Here is a 17,871-nt window from a genome sequence, read left to right as displayed (position 1 = left end):
GCCCTGATTTTAAGAAAAAGTTCATAAATTTTAAAAAACTTAGAAATCAAATAGTCACTATAAAACAAAGAAATATCGTAAGACTTTAAACCAAGTTGTTACCTTTGAGTGCAATAAATAAGGTGGTATTTTTATGGCCAACTCGAAATAAACATAATAAATACTTTTCAAAAGCCATAGAGCTGTTTAGGTTTGTATGTTACCTATAAACCTAAACATGTTTATTTGGGATAAAAGACCTGCACTGGGCCAATTCAGCGTCCCTAGTTGCACTCACAGCAGATAGGCACTTGGGGGCCATGAAGCATACTCCATGGGAAGGAGACCTGGCTCCAAAACCAGCCCAGCAAGTAACAAAACATGTAGTCTTGGGAATGCCGCTTAGCCTTCCAGGTGTTGGGTTCCTTATTTAGAAAACAAGGGAATCAATTCTTACAGGTGTCCAACATCTCCAAAATGCTGAGGTTCTAAACTTACAGTAACTTTAGGAAAGTCCTTCTTTTCATGTATACTAAGGCAGTGAACATGACTTTTTTTGAAATATCTAACCTAATATACAAGCAGGCTATATTTCTTATTTGCACTTTATTTTCAAAAGTATTTCATATACTCACAGAAAATACTTTATGTATGAGATGTGATTATTAAGTAATGAGACTGGCTTTTTCACGTGTGGCTAGGGAATCAGAATTAGTATTTTAGTGTCACTAAACAGAAATTTTCCAAAACTGAAGAACTGAAAAGAAATAAAGTCACTCTCTACCAAGCACTTTAATCCACTGATGGAAAGAACTGACCTAAAAAAAAAAAAGACTCAGATTCTCTTCCTGCTGTTTTTCAGAGAAGAATCTGTCCATGTATACACAGCAAGAGTTTCTATCATGGATTCTATCACCGCTATCATTAGCAGTTGTATCTTAAGTCCTCTTAGATCTAGTAATCAGTATTGTAAGCAGTAAACACCACACAGATCACACCAACAACATTACCTTTATCATACATATTTAAAGCTTTTAAGAGATCTTCCCGGATTGGGTATTTGGCTTTATAACAGAGCCTTTGAATGTTGGAAGATGTATCATCGCCTGAAAGTGTAGTAAGATCTATAAAGGTAACAGCTTTCAGGAGCCAAGCAGCCTGGTTTAAAGAAAAGTGAAAACAAAGTAAATTTAATAAATAAATAAACAAACAAACAAACCTCCAACCCAGTTGGTTAGTAGAGAAGCATTAGACAAGTATGGGTGTTAATATCTTATGTCCACACTGTTCTATGGAATGTTCTGATATATGATATAAACACAGCTCAAGAGCCACTAACAAGATGAACACTGCCCAAAATAAAATGGAGGAAGAGTGGCCTTAAACATTTTTTTTCTCCCACAGATATCCCAAATTGAAACCCCTGTTAGCCCATGTCTCCCCACTTCTGACTACTCCATCTCAGCCAAACGGAGAGCCCATCAGAGCCACCCTGACAAAGAAGAACTCCGAAAGAAGGTTTCTATCTTACATTTTACCCCCCGCTCTGGGATCTGGGATGAGATTATTATTTTTTAAAGTTTCCAAGTTTTTTTATTTTTTTTTTTCAATTTAATCCAATTCCATTTTTAAAACAATATTCATTTTTCACAACTCAGTCTGATGAATTTTCTTTTATCTTTTCAATCAGAGTATTTCTAAGGATGAGCAAAATGTGAACTATCAACTCTCAAGGATTCAATCACAGTATTCTGCCTCACGTGTGAAATGAACTCTGAATTCCTTTTAATCTTACACAGCATGTCTTTGGTTGGGATACACTGAAGAAAATGCTGACCACAAGTACTCTACGAAACATCATTTTTGGAATTTTGAAAAATGATTTATGGAAAGTAATAGTAAGGTAAACACAATGGTCAAGAAAGGTCAACTCTTAAACCTAAGGGCCTCAAGAGTGGACGCATCAAGTTTAGATGTTAGGGCTTTAAAATTAAAATAGAAGACAACCAAAGAAGGCATGTCTAAAAAACTGAATAAATGTGTTGAGAAAATATGCCATTTAATTCACTCATGAATAAAGATGCCTCAAATTCATTTGCGGTTTTGCCACTCAAGAGTGATAAGATTTTTAACTTGTTTGGATAAATGTGTTATCTTTCTCCAACCCATCATCATCATATATGAATTATTAAAATAAGTCATGGACAGCTGCAATCTTTTAAGTTTAGATGCATCTTGAGCGAAATTCAATATTGTGGCCTTGAGGGAAGAGACCATGCATTGTAAAATACAGGCACAGAATGCTCAAGAAGAACCCTTACCTGCCACTCCTTTTTCACCGTTCTGCGAGCCTGGATTTGTTCCGCACGCCTCAGAACTGCCGGGTGATTCACTTGTATTTTGGAGATCCAGCTAAGGTCTAAAACAGACAGAAAAAACACTTTTTGAAACCTAAAGTTTCATTAAATATAGTCACCTATTTTTACATGGTCCTTGAAAGGATACATTTATCACTTGACATCAATCTTTTTTTAAAGCTTGTTTCTTTTTTGTACCACAATAAATAAACAGCCTTGCTGATGGAAGCCCAGTCAACAAAAGGCATACTTCATGCAAAATCACTGGATTACTTTCAAAGGCAAAACCCACAATTGCTTCTGTACCAACCTATACATTTGGAACTGGAAGAACCTGTATTGATTCATCACACAGACATGCTTAACAATCGAGAAATGTGTGTTACCCATGCCATGCACCTCACCTCTGACAGCAAAGACTTATTTGTGAGTGTCCAATCCAGGAGAGCAAATGATTAATAAATACTTAAGTGAACTAATGGTGGGAATTACAGAAACTGTGCTCACTACCCGCTTACTGGCAAGATTAATACCTACTGCACGCTGACAGGATACAGCCCATTCTTTCTTCAAAGAAAAAATTTTCAAAATGTATTAGAAATAACAACATTGACTGATATAACAGAAATTAGAAAAAAAGAAAAAACAAATTATTTAAAGTTTCAGGAGAGATCTCTGTTGCTTTTGTTCTGAAATGCTCTCTCCTACCTTGATCTACTCTCTCTTCTCTTCCAGTTAACTGTAATTTCTACTTTCAGACCTAGTCTAAATATTAGCTGTTGTGAAAACACTGTCAGCTCCCCAGACAGACCTAACATTAGATAGATCTCTACTACAGAACTTGTAATCAGTTCATCAAGGATTCCTGGTGAAACCATTTGTTGTACTTAGTACACTGCCAGCCATGATCTTACCCATCTTTGGGTGTCTAACATCAAACAGTGTTTGGTACGTGTATTTCAACGTCACCCACCAATATCCTATAACATAGGTGGCCTCACAGTAAATTGGACATGAACATTATTTACCTTCTATAACTAACCTCACTTCTATATCTCTCTAGCAATTCCATGTTTTTAAAAGAGCCTTAAAAGAGTACTGTAGAAAAAGTTATCCATTAGAAAAAATGCACTAATTACAGAACTCTTTATAATGCAATGAAGAAAACTGCTGATCACATACTATATCATGTAACAATACAAATTTAAGTATTTGCATCCAAACTCATGTTTACAGATGATGTTCTTTCTCTCATTTTCATTTCATTCTTCTTAAAAGTATTAGTATTAAAGGTATAGAAATTGCAAGTTGGACTCTAAGTGATTAATAATGATATTCTTATTTAAATTTCACTGAAGAAGGAAAAGAGTTTGGGTGCTTCTTTTTCTCTCTAATTATTTTGTTAGCTGAAATCATTTAACAAACCAGATTTTTAACATTTCAATCCATCTGCTCCTGCTCCTCAAAGATATTGTATGTTTTTTTTTTGCTTGTTTGCTGAGCCAACTTCACAGAGAAAATGGGAGTCTGGGGTCAGGCTGATGAAATCTGCCTCTGCTTTCCCACACAAGAGCTGTTTTTGTTCTAGCAGCGCCCGAGAAAATGAGACCAGACACACTAGACATCGTCCCAATTTATCTAAGACCTGTAAGAAACACCCCCTACTCAACCACAGGAGAGGCTTTTTTTGAGGGGGACACAGTTTCTCTCTGTCGCCCAGGCTGGAATGCAGTGGTGCGATCTTGACTCACTGCAACCTCCACCTCCCGGGTTCAAACAATCTCATGCCTCAGCCTCCCAAGGAGCCAGGGCTACAGGCGTGCGCCACCATGCCAGGTTAATTTTTGTATTTTTAGTAGAGACGCGGTTTCACCCTGTTGGCCAGGCTGATCTCGATCTCCTGACCTCAAGTGATCTACCTGCCTCGCTCTCCCAAAATGCTGGGATTATGCATGAGTCACCGCACCCAGCCCTAGGAGGCTCTTTTTTTCTTTTTTCTCAGATGATTGATAATGGTGATTGGGTTCATGGTAAAGACTGTTTCAGGCAGATATAGGAAAATAAGTGAAGCAAAGAGTATGTGAACTCCAAGGCTCACTGCCAACTAATTCTTGACCATGATCAAAAAGAGGTAGGCCTATTACTCAGTTGGGCAAGGCTTTGAGAGGCTGTCCTTTATCGATCACGGGACATCCCTGAAGTCCTTCCCTTCTTTACTCCCAACTCACCATTACTGTCGCCACTGGAAACAGTGGCACCACTGTTGAAGAGGGGTCTCAGGCAAACACAAGCCTCTTCCTTCACCATCTGGCTCCTTCCTCCTTCTCAAGCCCCAGTTCCTTCCTCACCGGTCCTCTGCCTCTGTGGTGCAACCTTCCTAATCTACTGGCAGTTCCCTGGCACATGATGCCAGGCTGTCTCCAGATCTGTACATGCGGACTGCTCCTTCTACCAAGAATACCATTCCCGGCCTTGCCGAACAGTGAACTGCTGCTCATCCTTTAAGACTCGGTTCAAATGTCACCTTCTCTGGGAGCCTTCCCTTCATCTCACAGGTTGAGACATCCCTTTGCTTCTTTGTGCTCCCACGCAACTCTGCATTCTACCTTTAGTACACCCCCTTCACTCAGAATGCCACTGATGTGTCTACATGTTTATGTCCCCAAACGCTTTGTTAAAACTCCAAGCGAAGGACTTGACACACAAGTGGCATATGATAAATAAGTCGAGTGGTTCCCAAAGACCAGAAAAGATTTAATTCTGGGCAATGTCTTTCTCCACTGCTTCTGACTACAAAGGGCTTTTGGATCTCTACAAGAAAGGTGCCACTGAAGTATGAATGGGATGCCTGAGAACTTTCACCTTAAAAACCAATTTTGAGTACACCAAAGGTTACAACTCACAAGGTCTGCTCTTGCACTTCTCAGAAACCTCTTGCCAGAGGTCCCTGCAAACCATCTACTGGAGAATGTAATAGGATTTCTTCTCTCACAGTATCAGCCTTGACTGCTAAAAATATCATTAGCGGTCATAAAATTCTCCAGCCCCATATTTAATATAGCCACAAAATTTGCCTCTGTGACCTCCCATGGCAATGAATTATGTAAGTGACTATCTCGTTTTATTAGCACTTAATTTGCTACTCTTTAATTTCATCAAATAACCCATGTTCTCATATTATGGGGTCTGGGGAAAAGAAAGGACTGATTGGCCTTTGTTATGTCCTTCATAATTTTTAATATTTTATTCAAGTACCCTTTAGCGTCTCCTTCCCAGGAGAAGTGATTCTAATGCACATAATCTCATCAGGACCAAAGAATCTTCTTATGGGGCCAAAAGGGGTTTTAAGTACACATGCCTATGGGGAGAAAAGACATGAAACCATAATTGGAAGGCAATGACACTCTTCTCTTAAAATTCTCCAATGAAGAAAGTCCCACTATTTATCTTAGTATGTCATTTTGGTGGTTTTTAGGCCCTTGTGTTGGTTATAAATTTGTCCTCAAATACTCTTCTCACAATTTACTATTATTATTTTCTGGTTCAAGTCTTAGTGCAACTTTACTTTCTAGCCTTTCCATCATTTTCATTTGTGTTTCTACAGAAGTTCCTGTATTTTTCACAGCATTCCTAAAACATGTAACACCAAATGATAACCCTACGAAAGGAGGTGCATTTTCTATTTTGATTTTAACTTTGTTCCTAACACACAAAAATAAAAATTTACCACACTGGCTGGATAAGAAGTCCAGTTCAGAGGAAGGGTAGGTCACAGTAGGCTTATCCAGTTGGCTAAAACAACCCTAATGGATAAGTAGAGATTTCTGATTCACCCGAAAGCATTCTCAGTCTAGAGACATTTCTGGTTGCCACAGATGGGGTAGGGGGATTCTAGAGAAGGTGCCACTTGTATCTAGTGGGTAGAGGCCAGGGATACTGCTCAACATCTTACAAGGCACCCACAACTTAGAATTATGTGGTCCCAAACGTCAACAGTACCAAAGCTGAGAAACCCTGCCCAGAAAACTGTGCAGGATGCAGGAAAAATAGACAGGAAGCACTGCAAGGTTGTGGGGCTGTCAGAAGCAAAAGCAGGTTGGCTAAATGTGACTGAATGTGGCTTGTGTGACCGACTGTGCCTTATTTGTAAAGTGCCGTAAGCACCAGGCTGAGTGCAGGCATGGGCTGTCCAATCAGTAACCACACACGTGTGCCTACCTGAGCCCTTGAAATGTGGATAGTCCAAATTGAGATGTGTTTTAAGTGTAAAATACACAGATTTCAAAGATTCAGTACAAAAAGAAGGATGTGAAATATCTATTTACGTGTTAACATTGATTACACAGTGAAATTATAATATTTGGGGTACATTTGGCTAAGTAAAATGCTATTAAAATGTTTCACCTGTTCCTTTTTTATTTTTTTATAATGTGCACACTTGAAAATTTAAAACGACTCCATGTCTCACGTTATTTTTCTATTGGCTCTAGGCTCTAGTCTAGGCTTTATGATACAGGTGACCAGAAGTCACAGAAGATTTCCAAACAGGGCTGTAACAGAATTAAAGGAGTATTTTAAAAAAGTAATCGGCACACAGAATATGTCCCATGGAAATACTTTTATAAGTTTGCAAATGCAAATATGAAAAGGCATTTATGGTAGCACTGTTGCAAATGACACCAAGATCCATGTCCAGTTCAATAACATATAGCAAATCCATAATATGGAATACAATTCAGCCATTAAAAAGAACGAAGTACAGGCTGCATGCAGTGGCTCACGCCTGTAATCCCAGCACTTTGGGAGGCCGAGGCAGGCAAATCACAAGGTCAGCAGTTCGAGACCAGCCTGGCCAATATGGTGAAACCCTGTCTCTACTAAAAATACAAAAATTAGCTGGGCATGGTGGCGCAAGCCTGTAGTCTCAGCTAGTTGGAGACCGAGGCAGAAGAATCACTTGAACCCGGGAGGTGGAGCTTGCAGTGAGCCGAGATTGTGCCACTGCACTCCCGCCTGGGTGACAGAGCAAGACTCCACCTCAAAAAAGAAAAAAAAAATGAGGTACATCAATAAGTACTGTTGTAGAAACTGATTATACCATTACTCAGTAAAAATAAGAAATATGCACAGCAGTGTGCTTTTTAAAATAAAACTGTTAATAAAAACAAAAAATACAAAACATGTATCTGTTGGTGTATCTGTTGGTGTATATGCCAAATTCTTTCTCTTCAGAGATAAGATTATATTCCTACTTTCTCATGTTATATATTCCCCTAATACTTAAACATTCTTACAAAGACCAGGCATTATCTTATTGAGCGGGAAATATAACACATAATAATACTTAACTCTTGAATTAAGAGGAACTGCCAGGCAGCAGTGTGAAGGACAGGTAGAATGAAAGGCAGACTACAGTAGGTAAACCAGTAAGCAGCTGTCTGTGATCCAGGCACCAGCATCATACAACACCTACCTGGGGCATTTTCACAGCTCTAAACCCTTCGTGATCAATCTTTGGCCACTGAGCTGTTCCAGAAAGCCAGCCTGACACAGCTACACAATGTCAGGCAGAAATGATGATACCAGAATGCCGTTTCTGTTCCCACAGAAAAGATCACCACAGGCCTCCAGGTAGAAACTGATCATTATATTGCTCCTACATGATACTAACATTACAAGGGGATGAGATGGGCCCATGCTCTATTTAAGAGCCTGCTCTAGCCCACCCATAGCTGTGCTCCTCTCCATGGGCAGGGGTCTGTGGGGCCAAGGACACAGACCGTCCCTGGGCCAACATTCCCCTCTAGTCCATGCTCAAGGTGCATAGGACCCAAAATTTCTAGATCAAATGGCCCCAGCCTTGTTTAGAGAGTCTGCAGGGATCTCTACCCAAAGTCAAGACTTAAACAAGATACAAGACAGACAAGGGACAGAAAACCTCCTGGAGAGTTTGATAAATGCAAGTATGTCTATGAATACCATTCATTCATTCAAGTAATATGAAAGGCTATCCACAATGGTGCCAGACACCACTGGAGGCTCTGCAGATTGAGCAGTGCTGAAAAGAACAAAATCCTTACCCTCACAGGCCTTTCCTAATAAGAGATAAACACATAAATATCTATTAACTATATTATATATCTGAGCTACAATGAAAAGTTATATAGGATAAGAAAATGGAGAACGTAGGATGGGCATGGGCCAGGAAAATCTGATGATAAAACATTTGAACAGGGCACCAGGTGAAATAAGCAATGAGGCCATCATCTAGGGAAACAGTGTTCTAGGCAGAAATGTCAGAGGCGTTTGAAACAGGGCAACTCCATCTGGAATAGGGGCTGGGTAAAATGAGGCTGAAATTTACTGGGCTGCATTCCCAGAAGGTGAAGGCATTCTTAGTCACAGGATGAGACCGGAGGTCAGCACGAGATACAGGTCCTAAAGACCTTGCTGATAAAACAGGTTGCAGTAAAGAAGCCAGCTAAAACCCACCAAAACCAAAATGGCTAAAAGATTGACCTCTGGTCCTCCTCACTGCTATACTCCCGCCAGTGCCATGACAGTTTACAAATTCCATGGCAACAGCAGGAATATTTTTAGACCTATAGGGTCTAAAAAGGGGAGGCATGAATAATCCACTCCTTGTTTAGCATATCATCAGGAAATAACTATTAAAAATAGGCAACCAGCAGCCCTCAGGGGTTAAATAAAAGAATGGAGTAGCCATTCTTTTATTCCTTTACTTTCTTAATAAACTTGCTTTAACTTTACTCTGAACTCGCCCTAAATTCTTTTTTGCACAAGATCCAAGAACGCTCTCCTGGGGTCTGCATCAGGACCTCTTTCCGGTAACAGAAAGAGGAGAAGGCAAGAGTGAACAGTCGTATCTAAGGCAATGCAGGGACACAGTGTAATCAGAGGAAAGTAGGCAAGGCCAGGTACGGGAAATGGAAGAGAGGGCGGCAACGGCCAGATCATATAGTAAAATGTTTTCCAAAAGGAGGGTAATAACCCACGGATATGTCATGAAATCAATTTTGTCAGTGGCAATGAGCATTTTTAAGAAAGAAAGAAACAGAAAAATAGAAAATGTCAAGATACAATGTATGTTATACAGGTAGGATCATTCGTGGAAGTTCTGTTTCAATCCCGTGTGTACCGTGTGGTGTGTACCATGTGGCAATATAAAATATACTGCATATGGTGAGCCATGGCCAATAGGGTTCAAAAGGTCCTTAAGGAGACTTTTTCAGCAGGTTTTCCCGTGTAAGACGGTAAGTCTTTTAGAGAATTTTCAGCAAGGGCTGAAATGATCTGATTTACATTTTAAAATAATCCCTCTGGCTGTGGTGGGAAAGCCAAGGAGGAAGCTCAAGCAAGAGCAGGTGGTGGCCTGTAGCAAATCACTAGACGAAGCACAGCGGAGAGGGGTCAAAATCTCATCAATCAACTGACTATAGCTTTTCTATTCTGCATTTAAAATTTGTCTTCAAACAAATAAGAGCTACTCAATCTCTGGTGCTATTATTCCCACCTGGAGAGTGAAAAGTCAAAGATCCAGAAGCATCTGTCAGATTCACAAAGCACAAAATTCAAAGAAGAGCTTCCTCTGCTCAATACCCATAAACAGCCTCAGGTAAGTCTCTCTGTGGAAGAGTTTACAGATTAGAACACACTGTCAGGGCTGACCTCGCTGTCCCTCTCCCCAACCACTCTATGCTCCAAGTAAGTACTGAAGTCAAATTTGATAGTTCTTCCCAATATGGTCCAACAACTGCTGAGCTTTTGGTCCTGACTAGGGTGACCACCTCATCCTGGGTTGCCCAAGACAAGCCCGGTTTATGCCTCCTGTCCCCTCCGTGCTAGCATTCATCTTCTACATTTTATTTCTTAACAAAGTTGAAAATACACCAAGATGTATTTGGGAGACTCCAGCTTCTCTTCTCTCAGTCTCCAGCAATGTCGCACAGCATGTGAGAGCCCGGTGCAGTGAACAGTGTTTACTTTACCAAGTGGTTCACTCTAAAAGGAAACCAAAACTTGACTCTCTTCCTCACTCTACTAGACATAACAAAACACTCCCAGCATGCCAGGCATTCACTGATTACTGAGGGTACTCAGAATATTCGTGGCTACTCTATTCAGTAAATGGTGCTAGGAAAACTGGCAAGCGACATGTATAAGAATGAAACTGGATCCCCATCTCTCACCTTATACAAAAATCAACTCAAGACGGATGAAAGACTTAAATCTAAGACCTGAAACCATAAAAATGCTAGAAGAGCTAGAAGATAACATGAGAAAAACTCTTCTAGACATTAGCTTAGGTAAACAATTCATGACTAAGACCCCAAAAGCAAATGCAACAAAAAATAAATAAATAAATGGGACATAATTAAACTAAGAAGCTTCTGCACAGCAAAAAAAAAAAAAAAAAAAAAAAAAAAAATCAGCAAAGTTAATAGACAACCCACAAAGTGGGAGTAAATATTCGCAAACTATGCATCCAACAAAAGAATAGCATCCAGAATCAGAATCTACAAAGAAATCAAACAAATCAGCAAGAAAAAAAACAAATAATCCCATTAAAAGTAGACAAAGGACATGAATAGACATTTCTCAAAAAAAGATATACAAATGACCAACATATTAAAAAAAGCTCAATTACTAATTACCAGGGAAATGCAAATTAAAACCACAATAAGACACCACCTTACTCCTGCAAGAATGACCATAATTAAAAAGTCAAAAAATAACAGATGTTGACGTGAATGTGGTGAAAAGGGAACACTTTTATACTGGTAATAGGAATGCAAATTAGTACAACCACTACAGAAAACTATATGATTTATCAAATACTGTAAATCTAAAACTATTTACTTTGGGTCAGGGTTTTTAATTCTGCAACAACAACAAAAGCTATCAGTAACAATGACCTCAAAAAAAGTATGTTTAAGAAAAAATTTTACTCCAGATTCCCATTTCTCAAGAAAGTTGATTATTTGTAATTTGCACAAAATGTTTTTCAACATTTGCCACGAGCCACAGAAACCAAAGGTATCTATCTATCTATCTATACATATATATCAGACTCCAGGATGACTTAAATCTGCTAAAAAGCATCACTATCTACCCCAAAAAATTAGTAGTTAAGATGCCTGTGTCCAAAGATAGCAATTTAACACATCTTCAGAAGACACAGTTACAGAAAACTCTGAGCATGACTTTCATTTAGATAAATGACTATATTCTAAATATTGCTCACTTTTAGATCTAAATTTTCTAGTGAATGTGTAAGAAGGCCGGATGCAGTGGCTCACACCTGTAATCCCAGCACTTTGGGAGGCCGAGGCAGGCGGATCGCAAAGTCAGGAGATCGAGACCATCCTGACTAACATGGTGAAACCTCGTCTCTACTAAAAATACAAAAAATTAGCTGGGTGTGGTGGCATGCACCTGTAGTCCCAGCTACTCGGGAGGCTGAGGCTGGAGAATCATTTGAACCTGGGAGGTGGAGGTTGCAGTGAGCCAACATCATGCCACTGTACTCCAGCCTGGGTGACAGAGTAAAACTCCATCTCAAATTCAAAAAATAAAATAAAATAAAATAAGGAAAGCAGTAGTTATTAAGTTTTTGGCTCCATTAGCAGAAGATTCACAAAATACTAGAAAATATCAGTTTCATAGCAGAGTCATAGGTGCTTCAAACAGAAAATCAGTTAAATTAATTGGAATATTAACTCATTTTAAAAATCTAATTTATCAAATAAAAAAACCGGAAGTCTATTTTGCTGAAGGTAAAATAACTGACATTGCTGTGACTACCACTATAAATTCAGTTAAAGAGGTTAGAATAAAACACATAATTATGTGATTTTGCAGTGATAACATGGATACAAATTTTGTTGTAGTAGCATGATAAAAACATGTTCTTATTAAATTAGGAAACCTATGGAAAAGAAATATACCTGGATCTCTTTGTGACAGACACATAATTCATAATTTCATCCAAATATGCTTCCATAGTCTAACAACTAAAATAAAAACTGTCATTGTGAAATTTTAAACATTTTATTTATACACAGAATAAAGGAACGATCTGATCTTTGTGAAAACGGTGGCATTAAATTAAACATAAATCTTTCTTCACGGCAATACGCACTCTCTCTTTGCTGATTCTCATCACGCACTCTCTCTTTGCTGATTCTCATCAGTTGAATACTAGAAACATCTGACTCTTCGAAGAGTTAGGAGCCATTCTGTCAATCAGTCTAAGCTGATGTACACCGGTCTTGAACTATCTTCTAAATAAGACCTTTAAATGTTGGCTTTTTTTTTTAAATCAGTTGAAAATCTTTTATTTAAAAAAAAGTTAAATAAATAAAACACCAAAGCCTCTTGTTTTTGAAACTGTTAGTGAACTACAATTATTGATGACAATTTTGCAAAGAGGGAGACATAAAATTTACTCCTACAAAAGAATGGATTTGAGCAAATAAAATAATGGTATTTCAACTAGCATACATGGGGTTAATTTTAAAATCCTAAAGTTGCACTTTGGAATACTTCAACTTGCCTGTTTTGACTATCTTTTGTTACATAACAACCACCACAAAACATTGTGGCTAAAAACAGCAATCATTTTATTTCTCCTGATAGGTTGACTGGGGCTCAGCTGAGTGGTTGTGCTGCTGCTTTCACTTGAGATCTCTTGTGTGGCTAAAGTCAAATGGTGGTTGGGATTAGGACATACAAGATTTCACTCACATTTCTGATACCTTGGAGGGTGCAGCTGAAAGACTGGGCTCTGCTGGGACATTAAGTCTCCTCCTTTCTCTCCATGTAGTCCTCAGACCTCTCCCTTTCCAAGTGCCTTTTCCAACAAGGTAGCTGAATTTCTTAATAGGCAGTCAGAGCACCCAAAATTGTTAAAGCAGCTGTAGAGCATCACTTCTGCCATATTTCATTGGTTAAAGTGAGTTACAGGGCCAGCCCAGAATTAATGCAACACAGGACTACACAAAGGCATCAGTACCAGAGACGTGGTCCATCTCTGGAGACTAGCTACCCCAAGCTCCTATTTTAAATTAGATAAACTTATATTCTGTACTGGAAAGAAATGAAATTGAGAAGACTTATAATTTTACAGTACTTGAATTAGCAAAATATCCAAAAGGATCATAAACAGAGACATCTTATTTGACAAGTTTTGTCTTATAAAAATATTTACTATTTTGTCTCAGAATGGAGGCATAAATATATTAGCTGTGAAAACATTTCTGGTAAAATATTTACACACTTCAATTAAAAAAAATGTGAATTGAAAATATCCTCCATTTATAGAATGTGCTAAACTTACCAAGTACCTCAACACTTGTAGAGAAAATATTTTCTTAATTTTAAAAACATGTTTCATGGATAAGAATCAATTGAAAACTATCAAGAATTTTAAACTTAATAAACACAAAATGCAACTTTGACAGATTGATACAGCTAAGAAGCTAATTAAAGCAGAGTAATAATTCAACTTATGTTGTTTTATAATGCTGAGATAATATGAATAAATTTTTTGGCTTTGATGTACATGAGTATATTTTAGTGTTAGAATGAATTTTTTAGTGTTTGAACGGAACTATTTTCTCTTGAACAGAAGATCTACTAATAAAATAAAGGCAATGTATCATTCAATGTTTTTAATTATATAATTTTAAGTATTTTTAGTGCTCCCTTTTTACTGTCAAAAGTGTCTAGTTTGCATGCTAAGTCACCCTACCAAACATCCAAGTCAATGTCATTTCTGAGCAACTTTCCCCAGCTCTTCAACCACTAAGTCTTCCTCTGGGCTCCACTGAACCTTAACAGATTGATATTACAACTCTTACCCAAGTCAGTCAATAAATATTTAGGTGTTTTACTGTCTATCAGGCCCTGGTATATAATCCAGTGGTTATGTTGTGATAGTTGAATTACCTACTTGGATGTTGCAAACAAGATACTAGAGCTTCCTCAAAACAAAGGTATTCAGACTACCTCATTAATAACAACCCAGCTCCTCATCACTGTACTTAACTGACGCATAGCAAATGATCTACAAATATTTGATGAATTGAGGACGACAACACATAACTTAATGAAAAAGGGAGCTGGTAGTTTGGGGAAGCCCTGATACACCAGAATAAAGGAAATATAGCCATTCACTTACCCAAGATTCATTAAGCAACTACTACTTGATAAACAAACATAAAAAGAAAGAGACATCTGGGGCAAGGAAAAGGATCCAAAACCACAAAGATTGTGCAGCTTAGTGTTAACCATCAAAGGAGAACGGAGAAGAAAAACATGTAATTTAACAACGTAAGAATCAAATTGGCCGGGCGCGGTGGCTCAAGCCTGTAATCCCAGCACTTTGGGAGGCCGAGACGGGTGGATCACGAGGTCAGGAGATCGAGACTATCCTGGCTAACACGGTGAAACCCCGTCTCTACTAAAAAATACAAAAAACTAGCCAGGCCTGGTGGCAGGCGCCTGTAGTCCCAGCTACTCGGGAGGCTGAGGCAGGAGAATGGCGTAAACCCGGGAGGCGGAGCTTGCAGTGAGCTGAAGTGAGCTGAGATCCGGCCACTGCACTCCAGCCCGGGCAGCACAGCGAGACTCTATCTCAAAAAAAAAAAAAAAAAAGAATGAAATTAAAGCAAACTACGTTATGTTGTTACACTTAATGAAATAATACATTTAGTATTATCAATGGATGCTAAAGACACTGGGTGAAAAGTTAATGAAAAACAAGACATTCACATGGTATTGGAGTATCAACTCATACACGACATGCAGGTCAAGGAGGGGAAACTGGAACTATACTACTGGTGGATGTGGCTATAATCTCCTTAAGCAAATGATCAAACTTAACTTCATTTATAATAGGATCGCCAGGCACTCATTCTGTGCCTCATGATGTGATATTTAAAATACACAGCATCGCTTCTGAAGTACTTTTACCAGAACTGTTTAATCTGAATCGAATCAAGTCTTAGATATAGCTTCCAAATTAAAGAAAATACAGGGTGGGCACAGTGGCTCACGTCCATAATCACTTTGGAAAGGCAAGGTGGGAAGATTGCTAGAGCCCAGGAGTTGGAGATCAGCCTGGGCAATATGGTGAGACCCTGTCTCTACAAAAAATTTAAAAATTAGCCAGGTCGTGCTGGTGCATGCCAGTGGTCCCAGCTATACAGGAGGCTGAGTGGGAGGATTGTTTGAGCCCAGGAGCTTGAGGCTTCAGTGAACCATGTTCATGCCACTGTACTCCAGCCTGGGCAACAGAGCAAGATACCATCTCCAAAACAAGAAAGACAGGACAGGACAGGATAAGACAAGACAGAAGATGGAGAAATAAGTTAAATGGCATCATGAGAAAATAATTAGACAAATCCAGGTGGTGAGACAATCTACAGAAAACATAACCCAGTATCATGATAGTAAAAAAGGGAGTTCTGCTGTAAAGGAAGACAAACACAACTGAATAAAATACATAGTCTTCATTGGTATTATGTCTTGGATTAACCAGCTATAAAATACATTACATTTTGGGGACAACTGGAGAAATTTAAATATGGTCTCAGTATTAGATGTTAACCAGGAATTATTTCAAATTTGGCTACTATGACAATGATGTTATGGTATTTAAGAAAATACATTAATTTCTTTAAAGTGCAAACTTTTTTATGTTTATGAGTGAAAGAAAGAGAGGGCGGCAAGGGCCAGATCATATAGTAAAATGTTTTCCAAAATGTCTGTAATTTTAATGTAAGATATTGCAGAAAAAAACTGCCAACACAAAGAGTAAATTATTGTGTTAGGTCATGACAGATATTATGAGTGTTCTTTATACTAGTCCTACTTTTCTGAGTGTTTGAAATCTTTAGCCACAGGAAGAAACTTATACAAAAGTAAGTTAAAATAATTAACACAGCAAGTAAGGGAAACTGGTAGCTAGCCTCAAAAATGATCCATGAGGATTCTCTCCTCCTAGTATTCATGCCCCTTCCATAATTAATAGAGGTGACCTATGTAACCAAGAGGAGATTGTGGAAACATCCGCGTGTGACTTCAACACTTGGTAAGAAAACACATGGTGGCTTTTGCCTTCCTACTTGGATCACTCACCTTGGAAGAAGCCAGTTGCCATGTCATAAGGACACTCAAGCAACCCTAGGAGGGTGTTCACATGGTAAAGGGGTTGAGGCCTCTCACCAGGTGCCAGCACTAAGCTGCCAACCATATGGGTGAGCCACTCTAGAATCAGATCCTCCAGCTCCAGCCAAACCTTCAGGTGATGGCTGTCTGGGCCAATAACTTCATTGCAACCTCATGAGAGACCCCAAGCCAGAACCACCCAGCTAAGCCATTCTCAAATTTTTGACCCAGAGAAATGTTGTGAGATAATAAATACTTACTGTTTCAGGCCCCTAAATTTTGGAGTAATATATTACACAACAACAAACAACATATAGAAACCAATATGAAAAGATTCTAGTAGCAACCTTCTTCATAAAAATAAAATGGCAGACTAGGAAGTATTTTACTTTTATCTTCCCCAACTTTAAAATGTAAATATTTAAAATCCTACTAATAAAAATATATGAATCAAATTACACTGAATCTCTTGTACAGATATGTGAAAACTAATGTATACATTTAAAATTAGTGCATAGTACTGTACACATACCTCAATGAAATTTCTTCTTAAAAATCATAGTGAAATTTTTTTTTTGAGACAGGGTCTCACTCTGTTGCCCAGGCTGGAGTGCAGTGGCACAACCATTGCTCACTGCAACTTCCACCTCCCGAGTTCAAGCGATCCTCCCAGCTCAGCCTTCCAAGTAGGTGGGACTACAGGTTCATGCTACCACACCTGGCTGATTTTTATATTTTTTGTAGAGACAGGGTTTTGCCATGTTGCCCAGGGTGGTCTTGAACTCCTGGGCTCAAGTGATCCACCCACCTCAGCCTCCCAAAGTTCTGAGATTACAGGCATGAGTCACCATACTCAGCCAAAAAATTATAATGAAACTTAAAAATATCATAGCAATGGATGTCCATGTCTTTAAATTCAGCTCAATTTATTTGGAAAACTAGTATATTTTTAGTTTTTCAAACACCTTAATTTGATGTCCATCAATTGTTTTTCCAAACTCTCTTCCAAAGAGTTTTGTTAGCTTTGGAAATATCTGCTATAAAAAAAAAAGTGGTGTCAACCAATGACTGACCTCTCTGGGAGGAACAGCAGTTTTATCATAATCTTTTTTGCTATTGTTTTAATATGCTTAAACCTATGAAAAAGGTAGTACTCTTTACTCTGCTGGCATTTTCCTTAAACTCTTAGGGGAAGCATTATCAAAAGATTTTTCAGAAACTAAGTACTTCTACCAAGTTCCCCGTATGAAGCATTTCATTAATAATTTCAACGAACTCTTAACCTGCCAGGCTGGGACTATATAGTTTTCCTCAGCAATTCACATATCAAAAGTTGTTTGAG

General features: G+C 38.5%; 1 protein-coding gene across 2 annotated transcripts in view; it reads right to left on the bottom strand.

Moving 5' to 3' along the window:
* DERA (deoxyribose-phosphate aldolase) overlaps window positions 1–17,871 on the bottom strand; it is a 128,343-nt gene that overhangs the window by 87,848 nt on the left and 22,624 nt on the right. For both annotated transcript variants that reach the window (XM_030939547.1, XM_030939546.1), the window contains exons 2-3: window positions 2,301–2,398; window positions 990–1,137 (exon numbers count right to left, since the gene is read on the bottom strand). In XM_030939547.1, the coding sequence (XP_030795407.1) occupies window positions 990–1,137; window positions 2,301–2,398 (246 nt within the window). The remainder of the gene's footprint in view (window positions 1–989; window positions 1,138–2,300; window positions 2,399–17,871) is intronic.

Source organism: Rhinopithecus roxellana, chromosome 10, assembly GCF_007565055.1.
Source record: "Rhinopithecus roxellana isolate Shanxi Qingling chromosome 10, ASM756505v1, whole genome shotgun sequence".
Lineage (NCBI taxonomy): Eukaryota > Metazoa > Chordata > Mammalia > Primates > Cercopithecidae > Rhinopithecus > Rhinopithecus roxellana.
This window is presented reverse-complemented; position numbering and strand designations above follow the sequence as displayed.